This window comes from Dryobates pubescens, chromosome 4, assembly GCF_014839835.1.
Source record: "Dryobates pubescens isolate bDryPub1 chromosome 4, bDryPub1.pri, whole genome shotgun sequence".
Classification (NCBI taxonomy): Eukaryota; Metazoa; Chordata; class Aves; order Piciformes; family Picidae; genus Dryobates; species Dryobates pubescens.
In genome coordinates, this window is record NC_071615.1 from 41001651 (window position 1) to 41016671 (window position 15021).

At 41.9% G+C, this 15021-nt stretch overlaps 1 protein-coding gene across 1 annotated transcript in view; it reads left to right on the plus strand.

The window, feature by feature from the left end:
- The window catches only part of ABCB5 (ATP binding cassette subfamily B member 5), a 35356-nt gene that overhangs the window by 12956 nt on the left and 7379 nt on the right, over positions 1 to 15021 (plus strand). The window contains exons 13-22 of the mRNA XM_009907248.2: positions 588 to 791; positions 2148 to 2318; positions 4791 to 4952; positions 5439 to 5678; positions 7646 to 7792; positions 8192 to 8296; positions 9060 to 9137; positions 10588 to 10671; positions 13368 to 13571; positions 14383 to 14483. Of these exons, the coding sequence (XP_009905550.2) occupies positions 588 to 791; positions 2148 to 2318; positions 4791 to 4952; positions 5439 to 5678; positions 7646 to 7792; positions 8192 to 8296; positions 9060 to 9137; positions 10588 to 10671; positions 13368 to 13571; positions 14383 to 14483 (1496 nt within the window). The remainder of the gene's footprint in view (positions 1 to 587; positions 792 to 2147; positions 2319 to 4790; positions 4953 to 5438; positions 5679 to 7645; positions 7793 to 8191; positions 8297 to 9059; positions 9138 to 10587; positions 10672 to 13367; positions 13572 to 14382; positions 14484 to 15021) is intronic.

Below are 15021 nucleotides of genomic sequence, written 5' to 3' on the forward strand. Positions count from 1 at the left end.
GGGATGTGTTGCCCAGAGAGATTGTGGATGCCTCCTCCCTTGGGGTGTTCAAGGCCAGGCTGGATGAGGCCTTGAGCAGCTGAGTCTAGTTGAGAGCCTTCCCTGCCCACAGCGGGGAAGTTGGAGTAGATGATCTCTAAGGTCCCTTCCAACCTAAGCTATTCTATGATTCTTTCTTTGTTCTGGTGTAAAGCACAGCCACAGAGGCAATTGTGTAACTGCAGCTGTGGGAAAAGAAAACTGGCACAGGGGCATGAGAACAGGGTAAAAAATATGCAGGGAAACTGGAAAACTCTTAAGCTAGCTTACACATGATGGTTACTGGGGCAGGGGGGGCAAAACCAAAACAAAAGCCCTTGATGTCTTCTCTGTTTGTGCTTCTCCTCACCATTTTCTAGCTGTGAGGTGGGGGTGGGGGGTGGAAAAACTAGCTTACCTTCTTCCCTGACATAGTTTTCTCCTGAAGACAGGTTTTATTTTTTTGGTCCTTGTCGCTGATATTTAAGTTGAGTAACAGTAACTAATGGATGTATTATGAACAGAATGCATTTCCTCAACTTGTCTGACATATGCTTTTTTTCTCTCAGATTACCTTAGATGGTCAGGATATTAGAACATTTAATGTAAAGTGGCTCCGAGAAAATATTGGCATTGTGAGTCAGGAGCCTGTTCTGTTTGCAGCAACAATAGCTGAGAACATTCGCTACGGCCGAGAAGATATTTCTGATGCTGAAATTGAGCAAGCAGCCAAGGAAGCCAATGCTTTTGACTTTATCTCTAGACTGCCTGATGTGAGTTCACAAACTTCTTTGGAGCGTAAGAATGAAAAGTCCATTTAGGCTGGTGTCCTGTTTTGGAGAGGGGGAGAGCATGGGAATTCAAATTGTAGTACTATAGCTTCCCAAAATAGTCAAACCACCAGTAGTGTTTGGTTCAGGGACTTTCTGGACTAGATATCATGTCTTTGGTTGCCCTCAAAAGATTAGTGCCTAAGTTGGCAAAATATTGTCAGTGCCTTAACACAGGAGAAAAGAAGCTTCACAGTTGGGTTACCATCCCTACCCATCTCATGAGCCATGGGAAGAACTGGACTTCAAAAGAAAAGATCCAGCAATCCCTGGAGGTGTTCAAGAGGGGATTGGATGTGGCACTTGGTGCCATGGTTTAGTAGTCATGAGGTCTTGGGTGACAGGTTGGACTTGATGATCTTTGAGATCTTTTCCAGCCTTATTGATTCTATGATTCTATGAAACCCTTTGTCAGGAGCTGCCTGCATATTCAGTAGGAAATAGAAGGTGGAAGTAAATAAGTATTCCCTGAACCAAGGCCATTTTTAGCAGCTGGCAGTATAAACTCCCTGTCTCACCGAGATTCACAGCTTTGAGCCCTCTTCTAGCAGTAAACACTTTGCTCCTTTCAGGGTGGAGGTGGGAAGTGAGATCAGTCATTCAAAACACATCCTCAGGAATGAATGATATACTCCTTCTTTTGGTCCTGCAGTTTAAAAAATGCAGCAAAAAAAGTGCCCACCTTAGATTTTATTCTGTTACTTCATAGAGCTCAGCCCCCATCTCTCAAGCATATGCCACTTCTAGAATGTCTGTTCCAAGTTTCCCTCTTCTTAGGAAGAGTTGTTTAATTGTATTTACTCCTAAATAGCTATGTAATTAAAGACTACACCAGATTTTGAAACTTGCTGCTTTGGAGTGAGTGACATAGACAGTAGAAACCAAGCCATGGCCCCAGGGCAGGGAGGGGAGGCTGCCCGTGTTTCAGAGGCGGCAATGTTATAGGTCCTGGTGGATGCCTATGATCCTAACCCTGTTGGAAAGGTAGGCAGTCCCCAGCAAATACAGAGATGCCTTTTATAGGCTTTTCTTGGGAAAGGGAAGGGTTTGGAGCAGTAAAGATCAAGACTTTTAAGAACCATAAGTTCAAAGTTAGGCATGTAAACCATGTAATGGGGGTAGAAGGGCGTGGCTAAGGTCTGGATGGATAGATGCGGTTGTGTGTTTGCTCTACCCATGCTCAAGTCAGCTGCATAAAGCTACCTTTTGTCTAGAAGCTGAGTACTTACCATCTCACAGAGAAGTGAGGATTTAATTTGGCATGTGCCACAACTTCTGGATTGCTTTCTCCTTTCTCAGAAATTTAACACCATGGTAGGGGAAAGAGGGGCTCAGCTGAGTGGGGGCCAGAAGCAGCGAATAGCAATTGCCCGTGCCCTAGCAAGAAATCCCAAGATCCTTCTTCTGGATGAAGCTACGTCCGCACTAGATACTCAGAGTGAATCCATAGTGCAAGCAGCTCTTGATAAGGTAGGAATCATGTTATTGAAGCTATGAGCTACCATGAAATGATGCATCACTGGGAAATTAAATGTGGGTGGATGTTTCCATTTCAGTGCTTTTAAGAGGGAGTTTAAAGGATTATTATTTTATTTATGAACCCATGTCTATTTGTCGGGGGTTTAGCATTGTTATTGATTACCAAGGCAGTTACACACATGTGTAACTCTAACTTAGGTCTCACAATTGTTCATTTGTTGGTGAAATACAGATGGCATCTTATCAAGGCAAGGTATAAGGACTGAATGACCTTTTCCAGAAAACAGAAATGTATGTTGTAATACTCCCAGTAATTCTTTCTTCATTGAATAGTTGCTTTGTAATTTAGAGAAGCTCTTGGGATTTAGCCATTTTCTTTCTTCAGAGACCAAATGCAAATCACAGAACAAAATCAGAGCCAGTTACCAATACCAAATCTCTGCCCCCACCTCCCTCATGCTTTTTATTAACCCCAGAGCTCTAGGATGGGTGCTGCTGTTGGAGCTTATACCTATGCCTCTGTCCCATCTGCTCACATTCCTCATTCATCAGCAGTTTCCACCAAGATGTAATGGAGTCTAGAGGATTTGATTTAAAAAAAACCAAACAAACAAGCAAACAAAAAAACTTCATGATTGGGCTGAAATGTCTTTTCATTTATCTGGTATTTATTTTAATATATCTTTTTAAAAGGCAGCTGAAAAATCCTGCCTTTCATTTCATTAGTTATGTAAAGAGAAACAGTTACAAGTATGGCTCAAGGGAAATATGGAATTTCATTGCCAGTCAGTTTAAATCTGAGGTAAATGTAGATGTTTGCTATTATCACATGATTGTGCTGATATTATTAATATTGAGGTAACATGTGGATGCAAAAATATTTCTCTAATCTCATTTGTTTATACATTATGTTATTGCTGCTAAGTTAAGCACTAAAAGATCACCCTGTCAGTTGTAATTTAACTTTCTTCTGCATGATTCTATGATCAAACACTAACACTTTCCAGAAGATTATTGCTTCATTTGTTGCATAACATGCAATGGAGATCACTCACTTAAGGGGACTGCATTATAAAATCTTCCTCATCCTTCAGCATGTTCCCAGAACATCTCAAAATGAGCCTGGAATCATAGCTTGCTTATCTTTTCACAACCTTTTGATGTCCATTAACGTAGTCCCCAGATGGGACTTGCACAGTTCTTCCGAACATTCCTGAGTGGAAAAAGTACTGCTGATGTTGTTTGTTATTTTTACAGCTGAGGAGCAGATATTCACCTCCCCAATGCACACCATTTCTGACCAATCATACGCATGTGCTCATAGTCTGCTGGGTTTTAGAAATCTAAACATCTTTAGAGCATTTTGCTTATTCTGACCATAGTTCCCAGCTGCAGTGGGCTGGGAGGCTGTGAAGGATCCACACCTCTGCACATTAGGGCACAGGCATGAAAGCCACCCAACAGACCTCCCCTGACAGGCTTTGAGTATCAAGTATTAGATCCATGAAAACTTGATGGCAATTGTAGAGGAAGAATCCAAATCTCCAAGGAAACATTCATCTTCTGAAGCTGTCCTTGTCTTCACACCCCTGTTCCTGCGCCCATATGATATACAAATTCTGTATAAAGTAACTTCCAGCAGGCTCCTTGACTGAAGAACATTTGTTGCATGAAGTCTGCTTGGATTTCCCCTTCTGTCCCTAAGCCACCATCTGCTCCCAGGCATAAGCAAGAAGGGAAGCTGTTCTCTCCACCAGCCACAAGTTGGCATGTGCTCATTTGCTGCATGAGGACTGTGCACGTCACTGTTCTGCTTGTGAGAGCTGGAGAGAGATAGAGCATGTAGCCTGCAGTCCGAGGTTTTGGCAGCTTTCCCTGCCAAATCCCAGCAGGCATCTAATCTGAGATGTACCTTAGTTCAAAAGACTGGGAGAGAGAGAGCTTTAGGGAGTGTTTAAAACCCCTTTCTGACCCCAGATGTGCTTCATTCTATACTCTCCCCTGCTAAGCCTGGTCAGAAGTCATGCTAACGTTATACTTCTAAAAATGTGCATGAACAGTATATAAAGGAAACATCCTTTGCTTCTATTCTAGCTCTCCTAGCTTTATTTTGAGAAAGGTCTAACTACTCTCACTGCATTTCCCTCCTATGCATGAATACACATGGAAACACTTTATGGGCTCCTTTAGCTCAAACAGTTCAAGTTTGGTGAAAAGTCAGCCTTAATTGTCGCCTTTAATATTTGCATTGCCTGTCTAATAAGCTTACTGTGACTTTCTCTGCACAATTAGGCTAGGGAAAGTGTCCTTAAACTGTTAAACAGGAGCCATGAAATCAGAAGGAAAAAAATATTCTTTTTAAAGTTTTCATTATGAATGCCTAAAATAACTTTGTTTTATTTCTGTGCTGCTTTCTTGCACATTTTGATGTTAAATCGCCTTTGTTGTTGTGTTTTCTCTAAGGCTCGGACTGGACGTACCACCATTGTGATTGCCCACAGACTCTCTACCATCAGGACTGCTGACACTATTGCTGGATTTGAGAATGGTGTTGTGGTTGAACAGGGAACACACAGTGAACTCATGTTGCAGAAGGGAGTCTACTATTCTCTTGTAATGCAGCAGGTAAGGGCAAATGCATTTTCTTTCTCTGTTACACAAGCTTGTGAAATGCTGATGTGTGGAGACATTTTCTCTCTGTGGTTCTTGCATGTTGTCCAGCTGGCAGCTGCTCAGTCACTCTAGTCTCAGCATGGACACAGGCCTGGAATTCTTGGGGGGTTTACCCATAAAAATTTTTCACATTTACACAAACCAATATGTCAAAAACATAAGTGACATGAAGGCACAGACTTCGTAATTATGGTATAACCACAGAATTACTTGATTCCAGGTGGATTCCAGAAACTGCTTGGGGCAGGGGGGAGGGAGGAAGAAAACAAAATCAGGACCAAGTAGTCCACTGCTCTGCCACTGCAGACTGAAACATATGTGGCCTATAGGCAACAGTGGTCATATGATCAAAACAGCAATACTTATCAGAAGAAAATTCTACTCTCCCTTCTCCGTGCTTGAAACACCTTGTGATTGTATATCCTGAATTCTCACTAGGGTTGTAGCAATAATGTTCAAGAAGATGGGGTATCAGAAGAAAGTGAAGACAGAGGGGCTGAGGAATGTGAAGGAGATGTCAGAAATGTTCTTGTGGAGGAGCTGGCTCTTGAAGATCATTTTGAAGAATCAGTGGTCTCAGGGAGAGGCAGCATTCGAAGAAGATCCAGCAGACATCAGAGCAAGAAACACTCCTCTAAGAAAATATTCTCTGGAAAAAGGGGGAGGAAAGAGCTGGAGGTTGGTATTAAAATTTTTGTTTAGAATTTTAGTGATATTGTGTGAGCACAAACACAAAGCATATAACTGTCTTTACTTTTAGCTACTTGAAAGCTTTACTCTGGTACTGTTACACTCAGTACTTGCCAGGCTGAGTATTTGTCCCAGAAATATGGCAACAGTGGTATTGCCAAAACACTTCATTCTAACAGCACAGACTTAGTGTGAACTGGAAGGAAATTAAAAAACAAAAAGGAAAAGAAGTGCTGTTGATTGATCACACTCCATAAAATTTGGTGCATTATTTCAGTGTGACTGATGGCAGAATTCTAATTGAAACAACTTGAGATTATTCTGTTGCAGGATTCTTTACTTCTTGTTATCCACCGTTGCAAACTTTAGTGGATAATGTAATCCCTGAGGTGTGCACGGAAAGCACTTTTGAATCTCATATTACACTGAGGTGAAACAAAGGGAAAAAAATGTATGTCAAAACCACCATTTTGGAGTGTGTTCTACTGAGCCACTATTCTCTCTGAGTCTTTTTATATGCTTTTAAAACATCCAGTTCTGGAGTTTCTTATTCAGATAGACCATAGTCTATCTTTTGTCTGTATGACCAAAGTCATTTAGAAACTTAAGCTTTTAGAGACAGAATGTTTGGTCAGTGCTGAGTAAAACTTGCTCATGGCAGTCAAGATGAGTTGATTTCTAGTGGACCCTGGATCAGACTTTGGGTAGGCAGCTCAGCAGAAACTTGACTGGTTTTTCCTATTTTGTACTGCTTGAACTACAGTTTGGGGGGGGAGGGGGGGTTGCCTGCTTCTTTTTTTCCCCCTCTTTATTTTCCTCTCTTTCTTTACCTGACTTCAAGATGAAATGAAGAAATCAAATGCATATCCTGAATTAAAACCATGGATCCTTTCTAATCTACAAAAGTTAGGATCCCACCTGTAATACAGCATATGATCAGCCTTGGTATGATTTGTATTGATGTGCCTCCTCACTAAAATATAGCTTCCAGCTAATACATATTTCACGTAGTGCAAGTCAGCTGGATCCATTGTCACAAAAATGTTATGCAATTTCAAAACATACTTTTTTGCCTGTATATTAATACTGCTTAAGACATCAGAGGAAGCAGCAAGTGTTCATGCTCAAGACTTTATTACTCACTGTATTCCCAAAGAACTGAGAAATCAAACGTCCAGTAATTGCAATTATTTCAGACAACTCAGCCCACTTTTACAGTTGAGGATTATCCACCTTCATTCAGCATCTGAAACATGAGATAAAAGAACCAGGAAGCAAGAGCACCTCACTTGTAGTCCTGCTTAATATTTTGCCTCATTTCTAACATTTTCATTTTCTTGCCTTTCCAGAGCCCCTCCTGCTTTGGAAGCCTTAGCACTTGAATAATTAGTAAAGCAGAACAGGGCATTTTTTGTATTACCAGAGGCAATTCTGGCTGCAGTTCTGGCAATTCAGACTGACTGACTGCTACGTATGCCTTTTTCATGCTTTTGGTAATGATGCACAGGCTATAATTTGCAGAAGAGAAAGATGACCTCTCTACCCAGTTGTATTACTGCCAGCCCACTAGCATTTAGCTGAACCGGAAGGATCTTTTCTATGCTCTAAACAGAGAGACTTTTAGTTCTTTATAAAGATTCAAGTGTTAGTTGCCATTCACGGTGACCAGCTCTTTGTGACTTCAAATGAACTGTCCTGGCCCTTCTCCCTTCATGACTTAGCCTTTTGTTACATTTTTTGCCTTCTTACTTTTACAGTGCAGTTGAAGTTCTGGGGTACGAAACAGCAAAGCTGCAGCTACCCAGCATGTTTGCTCACCCCCAAGTGCACAGAGACAGCTTTCAGTGGTTTACCAAGAGAGTTCAATATGCAAAACCTAATGAACACCCACTGGCTGGGGAATTTCATGTTCTGAAACTTTCCAAGGAAAACTTGCAGCTTTTGCTTTCCTGTAGGAAGAAAATCTCCCTGCTGTGCCTTACTCAAGAATCTTGGCTCTTAACAAGCCTGAGTGGCTGTATGTACTGCTGGGAGTGATTGCTGCTGCCATCTCAGGTGCCGTCCATCCTGCATTTGCTGTTATATTTGGAAAAATTATTGGGGTAAGCTGTCAGGTGTTTGGGTTTTTTTTATTTTTCTTTGGAAATGCAGTTTGCAGTCCTGAACCTCCCTCCTGCTCAGTCAGGTCTCCCTGTGTAAAGCTAGACCCAATGAAAAATGGGTAAATGTTGAAGTGACCCTCTAGAAACAGAGCCCGGCAGAACTGCGTCTGACTAGCAGAGGAGAGGAGTAACACATTAGTGAGGTGTAGGTTACATAGAAAGCTAAACTACCTTCTGTTCCTCAGAGAGGACATTGACTGCAGACTGATTTCATGATCCAGGATACTTGCCAGGCAAAATTGAAGTAGACAAGCTTCTCGAGATGAAGTTTGGTTTATGTAACTGGCACTTATTGTCTGTGTACTCAATTTTGTGTTTGTTTTTCTTTCCCTTGCATAGGCTTTTCAAGAAAGAGATCCAGAAAAGAGGAGTAAGAACACTCTGGTGCTTTCTTTAATGTTTCTTTTACTTGGAGTGATTATCTTAGCAGCGTACATAATCCAAGTAAGTGTCACTATGTTGAAACATTGGAAGTTCTTAACTCCCCAGCAGGCTCCAGGTATAACTCATATCAATGCAATCTAAGAAGCAAAATGCTCTTCAGAACTTAAAAAAGTACACAGAAATGCCAGGGTTCTTTCTGAGATGGATGGGGTTTATGGATGTGTTTACTTTAATGACATATGGCCATAATGGCTGTTGGCTTAAGTCAGACAGTGAAGGCAATGTGAATTCTGCAGGACTGAAATCAAAGCTGAGAGTCTGGTCTTAAAATTCAAAGTTATAACTGACATTTCTCATTGACAGTCTATAGGCTTTTGCCAAAGAAAGTATAAAATAGACCTTTTCCATAGCAGATGGTGTTTTCAGTACCACTATTTTTCCAAACTCCATCGTTTGCTGTCATGACTGCTTCACAGCCTGCAGGAAACAGCTACTGCACATTGATGTGCATATCAGAAAATCCATTGGTATGACTGCTAGGAGGGAATACCTCTGGTAGTAGGGAGGCCAACAACCTGATAGTCTGATTTATCTTCTAGTACATATGGATAAGGCATTATAACAAAGCTCCTCCCATCTTTACCATGATACTTCCTTTCTGTGGGAAAATAGTTTCTGGTTCCAGGAATGTGAACGGCACTTTTCTCAAAGCTTATGTATGCAAAGGGGGTTAGAGACTTTTCGGTGTCATTGCTTTTGTTGTGTGGCTTTACAAACAGAATTAAAGCATTAGATGAGAAAATGTGACTTTTCCCTCCCCCAGGGATTCATGTTTGGGAAGTCTGGAGAAATACTAACAATGAGACTGCGCTCTTTGTCCTTCAAAGCATTACTTCAGCAGGTATGAATTATGCAGCTAGGGTATCACGAAAGCCAGATGGCTTTTGCAAACTTACATGGCACGCATTGGGTTTTGATTCTGTGGTCTGGAGAAAAGAAAACAAAAAACACATCTCTTCTACCACCACCTTAGAGAAAAACTACAACTTTTCTGCAAATGTCCTGCCACATGTGCAATTGGGCTCGCTGCTGCCACTGCAAACAGCCTAATTTTTGAAGGAGTGTCATTGCACATGTGCCTGTTTCTGGCATGCTAATATGCACACAGTTGGCAGCTGTCTATGCACATGGATGACCAAAACAGTTCAACTTCCGCTTGCATGGGTGATCATGATGCAAGTGGGTAATATATAGATTTAAATCTAATCTGTTTAGTTATGCAGATTTAAATAAACAATCTACTGCAATCTACAGCAAAGAGACAATCTGATCATTTTTTTACTAGAGAAACCCCCAATTTCAAATTGCCCTGTTGCATCAAGAGTTACCCATGAAAAGAATGAAGTTACTGCTGTTAAACCCTCTGGGACAACAACCTGTGTGTTCACAGGAACATCTGAAAGGGTTAGGAGAGGGAAAATAGTGATTTTTCAAAAGAAACAAAAGAACAACCTGCCATAGCCTTTGGCCTTCCTGTGTGTGCAAAAGCAGATAATCAACTGCTTGCCTATAGTTAGTGGAATTACTTGTAGGAAGAGAATAGAATCGTTGATGTCTTCAAGCCCAAGGAAGGACTGAGCAAAAAAAAGTTTGCAATTACAAGTGTCTAAATAGGCCCATTCAGGAGAACATCACACAGCACTTTAATTGTAAATAATTAGATATTCACAAAATGAAACAAAAACAAGCTTTTTTCCCCTTTTGGTTTTCCTGGAAGGTGCTGACCACAGATGAAGAATATCACAGTCAGCCATCATGACTCATACTTCCATTTCTCAGGGCAGAGCCACACAGATGATTAAAGGAGTGGAACATCTTCCTTATGAGGAGAGGCTGAGGGAGCTGGGGCTCTTTAGCTTGGAGAGGAGACTGAGGGCTGACCTCAATAATATTTATAAATATGTAAAGGATGAGTGCTGAGAGGATGGAGTCAGGCTCTGCTCAGTGATGACAGGACAAGGGGTAATGGGTGGAAGTTGAGGCATAGGAAGTTCCATGTGAGCATGAGGAAGAATTTTTTCCCTGTGAGGGTGACAGAATGCTGGAACAGGCTGCCCGGGGGGTTGTGGAGTCTTCCTCTCCGGGGACATCTGGATATGTTCCTGTGTGATCTGGTATAGGTGATCCTGCTCTGGCAGTGGGGGTTGGACTGGATGATCTTTCAAGGTCCCTTCCAGTCCCCAGCATTCTGTGATACCTGAGCTGGAAATGTCTGCTCATTTTATTAGCAATCTTGGCATGTGGTAAAAACCCCTAAGTATTTTTTTAAACAAAGATTTAATGTCTTGCAGGAGATTGGATGGTATGATGATCAGAAAAATGCTGTTGGTGTTTTGCTAACTAGGCTTGCTACAGATGCTTCTCAAGTCAAAGGGGTATGTTGATTCTTTTGTGGGTGTGTGCTTTTACAATTATTATTTTTTCCTTACAAATATAAATTGTAGTTGGTAAGGGACACTGAGATTATTTCAGAAATCATTACCTTACTTGATTTGCCACCTCATTTTCACAAGGTAGTAAATCTACCTCACACACTGACAGATGCATTTACGTGGTATGCTGTTGACACCTTGTAAATGGCTTCCCAGGTGATAATTTATGAGAGCTATCAAAATCCAGCAGATGGTCATGTACCTTGCTCCTTGCAAGTCTTTATGCTAAGTATATTATAACTGTAGACCACTTCACCATGCAACGTGAAATCTGCCTATGTGTTAGGGACCAGAATCAGTGGACCCTGGAATTTTACACTCTGTGGCAGCTGCCACCTGACTGCCATGAAGAGTTTGCTTCTGTAGATGACACAAAACCTTACTGACCTTAATGAAGAGAACAGACCAAATCTGGATCACATGCAAGCAGAACAAATAGTAAGAAACATTCTAGCATTAATAAGCACCAGGGATGGCAATGGTCACAGGAGGGAATGACTCAAGGTGCTGCTATGGGAGAAGTTTTTACAAGCCCTATGAGGAGAGGCTGAGGGAGCTGGGGTTGTTTAGCCTGGAGAAGAGGAGGCTCAGGGGGGACTTCATTGCCCTCTACAACTACCTGAAAGGTGGTTGTAGCCAGGAAGGGGTTGGTCTCTTGTCCCAGGCAACCAGCACCAGAACAAGGGGACGCAGTCTCAAGCTGCGCCAGGGGAGGTTTAGACTCGAGGTGAGGAGAAAGTTCTTCCCCGAGAGAGTCATTCATCATTGGAATGTGCTGCCCAGGGAGGTGGTGGAGTCACCATCCCTGGAGGTGTTCAAGAGGAAATTGGACATGGCACTTGGTGCCATGGTCTGGTCATGAGGTCTGTGGAGACAGGTTGGACTCGATGATCCTCAAGGTCTCTTCCAGCCTTAGTGATACTGTGAAATGGCCACTGGCAGGCAAATTCTACATGATTCCTCCTATTGCTCACCTCAACAGCAGTGCTTGACAACCTGCCAAATGTCTCTCTGTTTCTTCCCTTTTCCTTGAGGAAAAAATAGGAACAATAGGAAAAAAAAAAAAGAAAAATAACTGCAGAACTTGTGGGGGAAAACCTTGCTTTTTTTAAAGGTGGTTTTGTTTTCTTCACAATTCTTTGAGTTTAAAAGGCTTTGGATGTATATTTTTCAATCTTCACAGACTTTTTCATTTCTCTGCTGTCCTCTTTCTTTATGAGCTTGTAGTGAGCAAATAGCCTTTGGTAAAACTTAGTTATCTTGATCTTTCTAAGTTCCAGTTTGTTTCAGTGGCATTGGACTATATCACATGTCAAGACAGTAGAAAGGAGAAGTGCATAAGGTCCCCTAACTAAAAAGGCCAGCTAAGGGCATGAATTGGTCTCCAAAGCTATTGTGTTTTCTGGAGCACTACAGAGTGTCTGTAAGTAAGCAGCATGCTGTGCTGGCTGAAGTTTTCCAAACCCATCTTTATGTGCAGCCTCTAGAACATATGGCAACAATTCACCTTGGCATTGGTCTCATTATTACTATTTTAAATTTTATTGAACAAGAGAAGTCTTTGGCAAAAGAGAGAAGAATTTTTGCTTCCCACCCAAGGTTGTGGTGGTTTGTTTTTTTCCTTTTTCCATCAAGCCAAATTCTGGAAGATGAACTATTTCCGCAAGGCTGTTTTCAGACCTTCTTTCTGCAGATCAGAGCCCACCCGGATGCTTGATGCTAATAATTCTCCCCTTTTAAAAGTTCTCGATGGAAAAGTTACACAGGCTGGGAAGATACAGGATTTCTTCAGTATGAGTTCATTTTTCTCACTTGTTATCCCACTGAGATAAAGCATTTCTGCAGGGTGGCCAAATCCAGATGTTTTTCCTGAGAACTCAGCCCCAGGTGCAGTAGTGTGAGAAGCTGACAATAAGTGGTTTCCATCACCGTAAGTGGGATGGGTCAATGAATGGTTGTTGTTAGAATTAAGCCCCCCTTGCCTAATGTTGGGCGCCCAACCATCAATCTGCCCTACTGACAGTGGCCACAGCCTCCTGTGCTTCAGGTAGTATGAGAAGTTCTGGATAAATAATTAAACAATCATCACAACCAGTTGCTGGTACTCTCTACAACTACCTGAAAGGATGTTGTAGAGAGGTTGGTGCTGGTCTCTTCTCACAGGTAGTTAGTGATAGAACATGGGGGAATGGCCTCAAGCTGCAGCAGGGTAGGTTTAGATGGGACATTAGGAAAAAAATTCACATAAGGAGTGGTCAGGCATTGGAACATGCTGCCCGGGGAGGTGATTGAGTCACTAACCCTGGATGTGTTTAAAGATCATTTAGATGTGGTGCTTGGGGATATGGTTTAGGGGTGAACATTGTATAGTTAATGATTGGACTTCATGATCCCAAGGGTCTTTTCCAACCTACATGGTTGGTTCTGTGACTGCTTGAAGGCCTGAACACTGTCAGGTATGAGGAACATCTAGGAACAGTTACATAAGAAGATGAATGATGTTCACACACATGACCACGCATGGTTTCATTTTCCAGCTGACACTCTGGCCTTGACTCTATAGCAATTTGAAGTGGTGATGTAAGTAACAAAGAGAAAATCTAATGAGAGATATTTTGGGGTTTCTGGGGTTTTCTTAGGCAACTGGAAGTCGACTTGGCCTGATGACTATGACTGTCTTTACCCTTCTGACTGCCATCATTATTGCTTTTGTCTACGGCTGGCAGCTAACTTTGCTTATCCTGGCCTGCATTCCTTTTGTTATTGCTGCAAATGCTGCAAGTGTTAGCTCTGTGTCTGGTCATGCTGCAAAAGACCAAAAAGCTTTGGAAGAGGCTGGAAGAGTAAGTTCTCCAATTTTAACTACAGGACTATGGTGTGAGATCACTTTAAGTCAGCTATATTATAGCTGACTCAGTTATCCAAGATAAATCAAGAGGGGAGGGGAGACGATAGGACAGGATGGGAGACTAAGGGAATGTTTATATATCCCCAAGAAAAGCAAAACTCAGATAATAAAAAACATCTGTAAATGGGGCTGCAAAGATGTATTGGAAAGCCTCCATAGCAGATTTCTGGGCAGAAACAACTGTAATAGCAGCAGCATTGGCACTGGTGCACCTTATGCCTAGGGAAAGTAGTGTAGTTCTGCACTGCTCTGTGCTGTGGCCAGAAGCTTTGCAGGGCTGAGCCACCAAGCTCTGACATTGCTACTTTTTTATCCCATCATAAAATGCAAACCATTAATGCTCTCAAGAGTTTTAGAGTACTGTGTTCATTCACATGATAGCACTCTTCAGGAGACAGTAGTCCATGTGAAAGTGCAAGCTGTGCCCAGATGACTGAGATTTGTTCTTTATTTTAATAATTAGGGTTTACTTCATTGGGATCACAACCCACAGCTTGGGGCAAGGGCTGATGATGCTTCCTGTGTGCTGGCCCAAGTTTCTCAACTCAAATACACTGTTGGCTTCATCCCCACCTTGTCTTGTGACTGTGAGGTGAACAATCTCTTCACCTGATAGTAAATCTCAATCCCTCCTCCTAGGCAAGCACTTTTGAGCTAAAATAAGGAAGAAACCAAGTGTTTAGGAGATACACTGTAGATCACAGTTGTTAGAAACTGCCTCACATTTGGTTTATCTCTCAATTTAGATTGCAACAGAAGCTGTTGAAAACATAAGGACTGTGGCTTCACTGACCAGAGAAGAAGCATTTTATGAAAGATATGTTGCTAGTTTGGATGGTCCATACAGGTGGGATATTTATTTTTATAATTCTTTCTTTGTTGTCCTTCAGATTTATTGGGAATTAACTTCTTTCAAACTGTCCAATACCCAAAAGATTGGAAAGGACACTATGTAAATGTGTACTCAAAAAGCTTGGAAAGGACCTTATGTAAATGGATATCAGCTTTGAAATTTGTTCACTTGGGATATTTTCATATACATCCTTAAACACAAAGCAAAAAGGTATTTACAGGATTTACCTTTTTATTATGCAAACACTCCCTACAAAGAGAGACCCTATGAGGAGAGGCTGATGGAGCTGGGGTTGTTTAGCCTGGAGAAGAGGAGGCTCAGGGGAGACCTTATTGCTGTCTACAACTACCTGAAGGGTGGTTGTAGCCAGGAGGGGGTTGGTCTCTTCTCCCAGGCAACCAGCACCAGAACAAGAGGACACAGTCTCAAGCTGCACCAGGGGAAGTTTAGACTTGAGGTGAGGAGAAAGTTCTTCACTGAGAGAGTTGTTAGGCATTGGAATGTGCTGCCCAGGGAGGTGATGGAGTAGCCA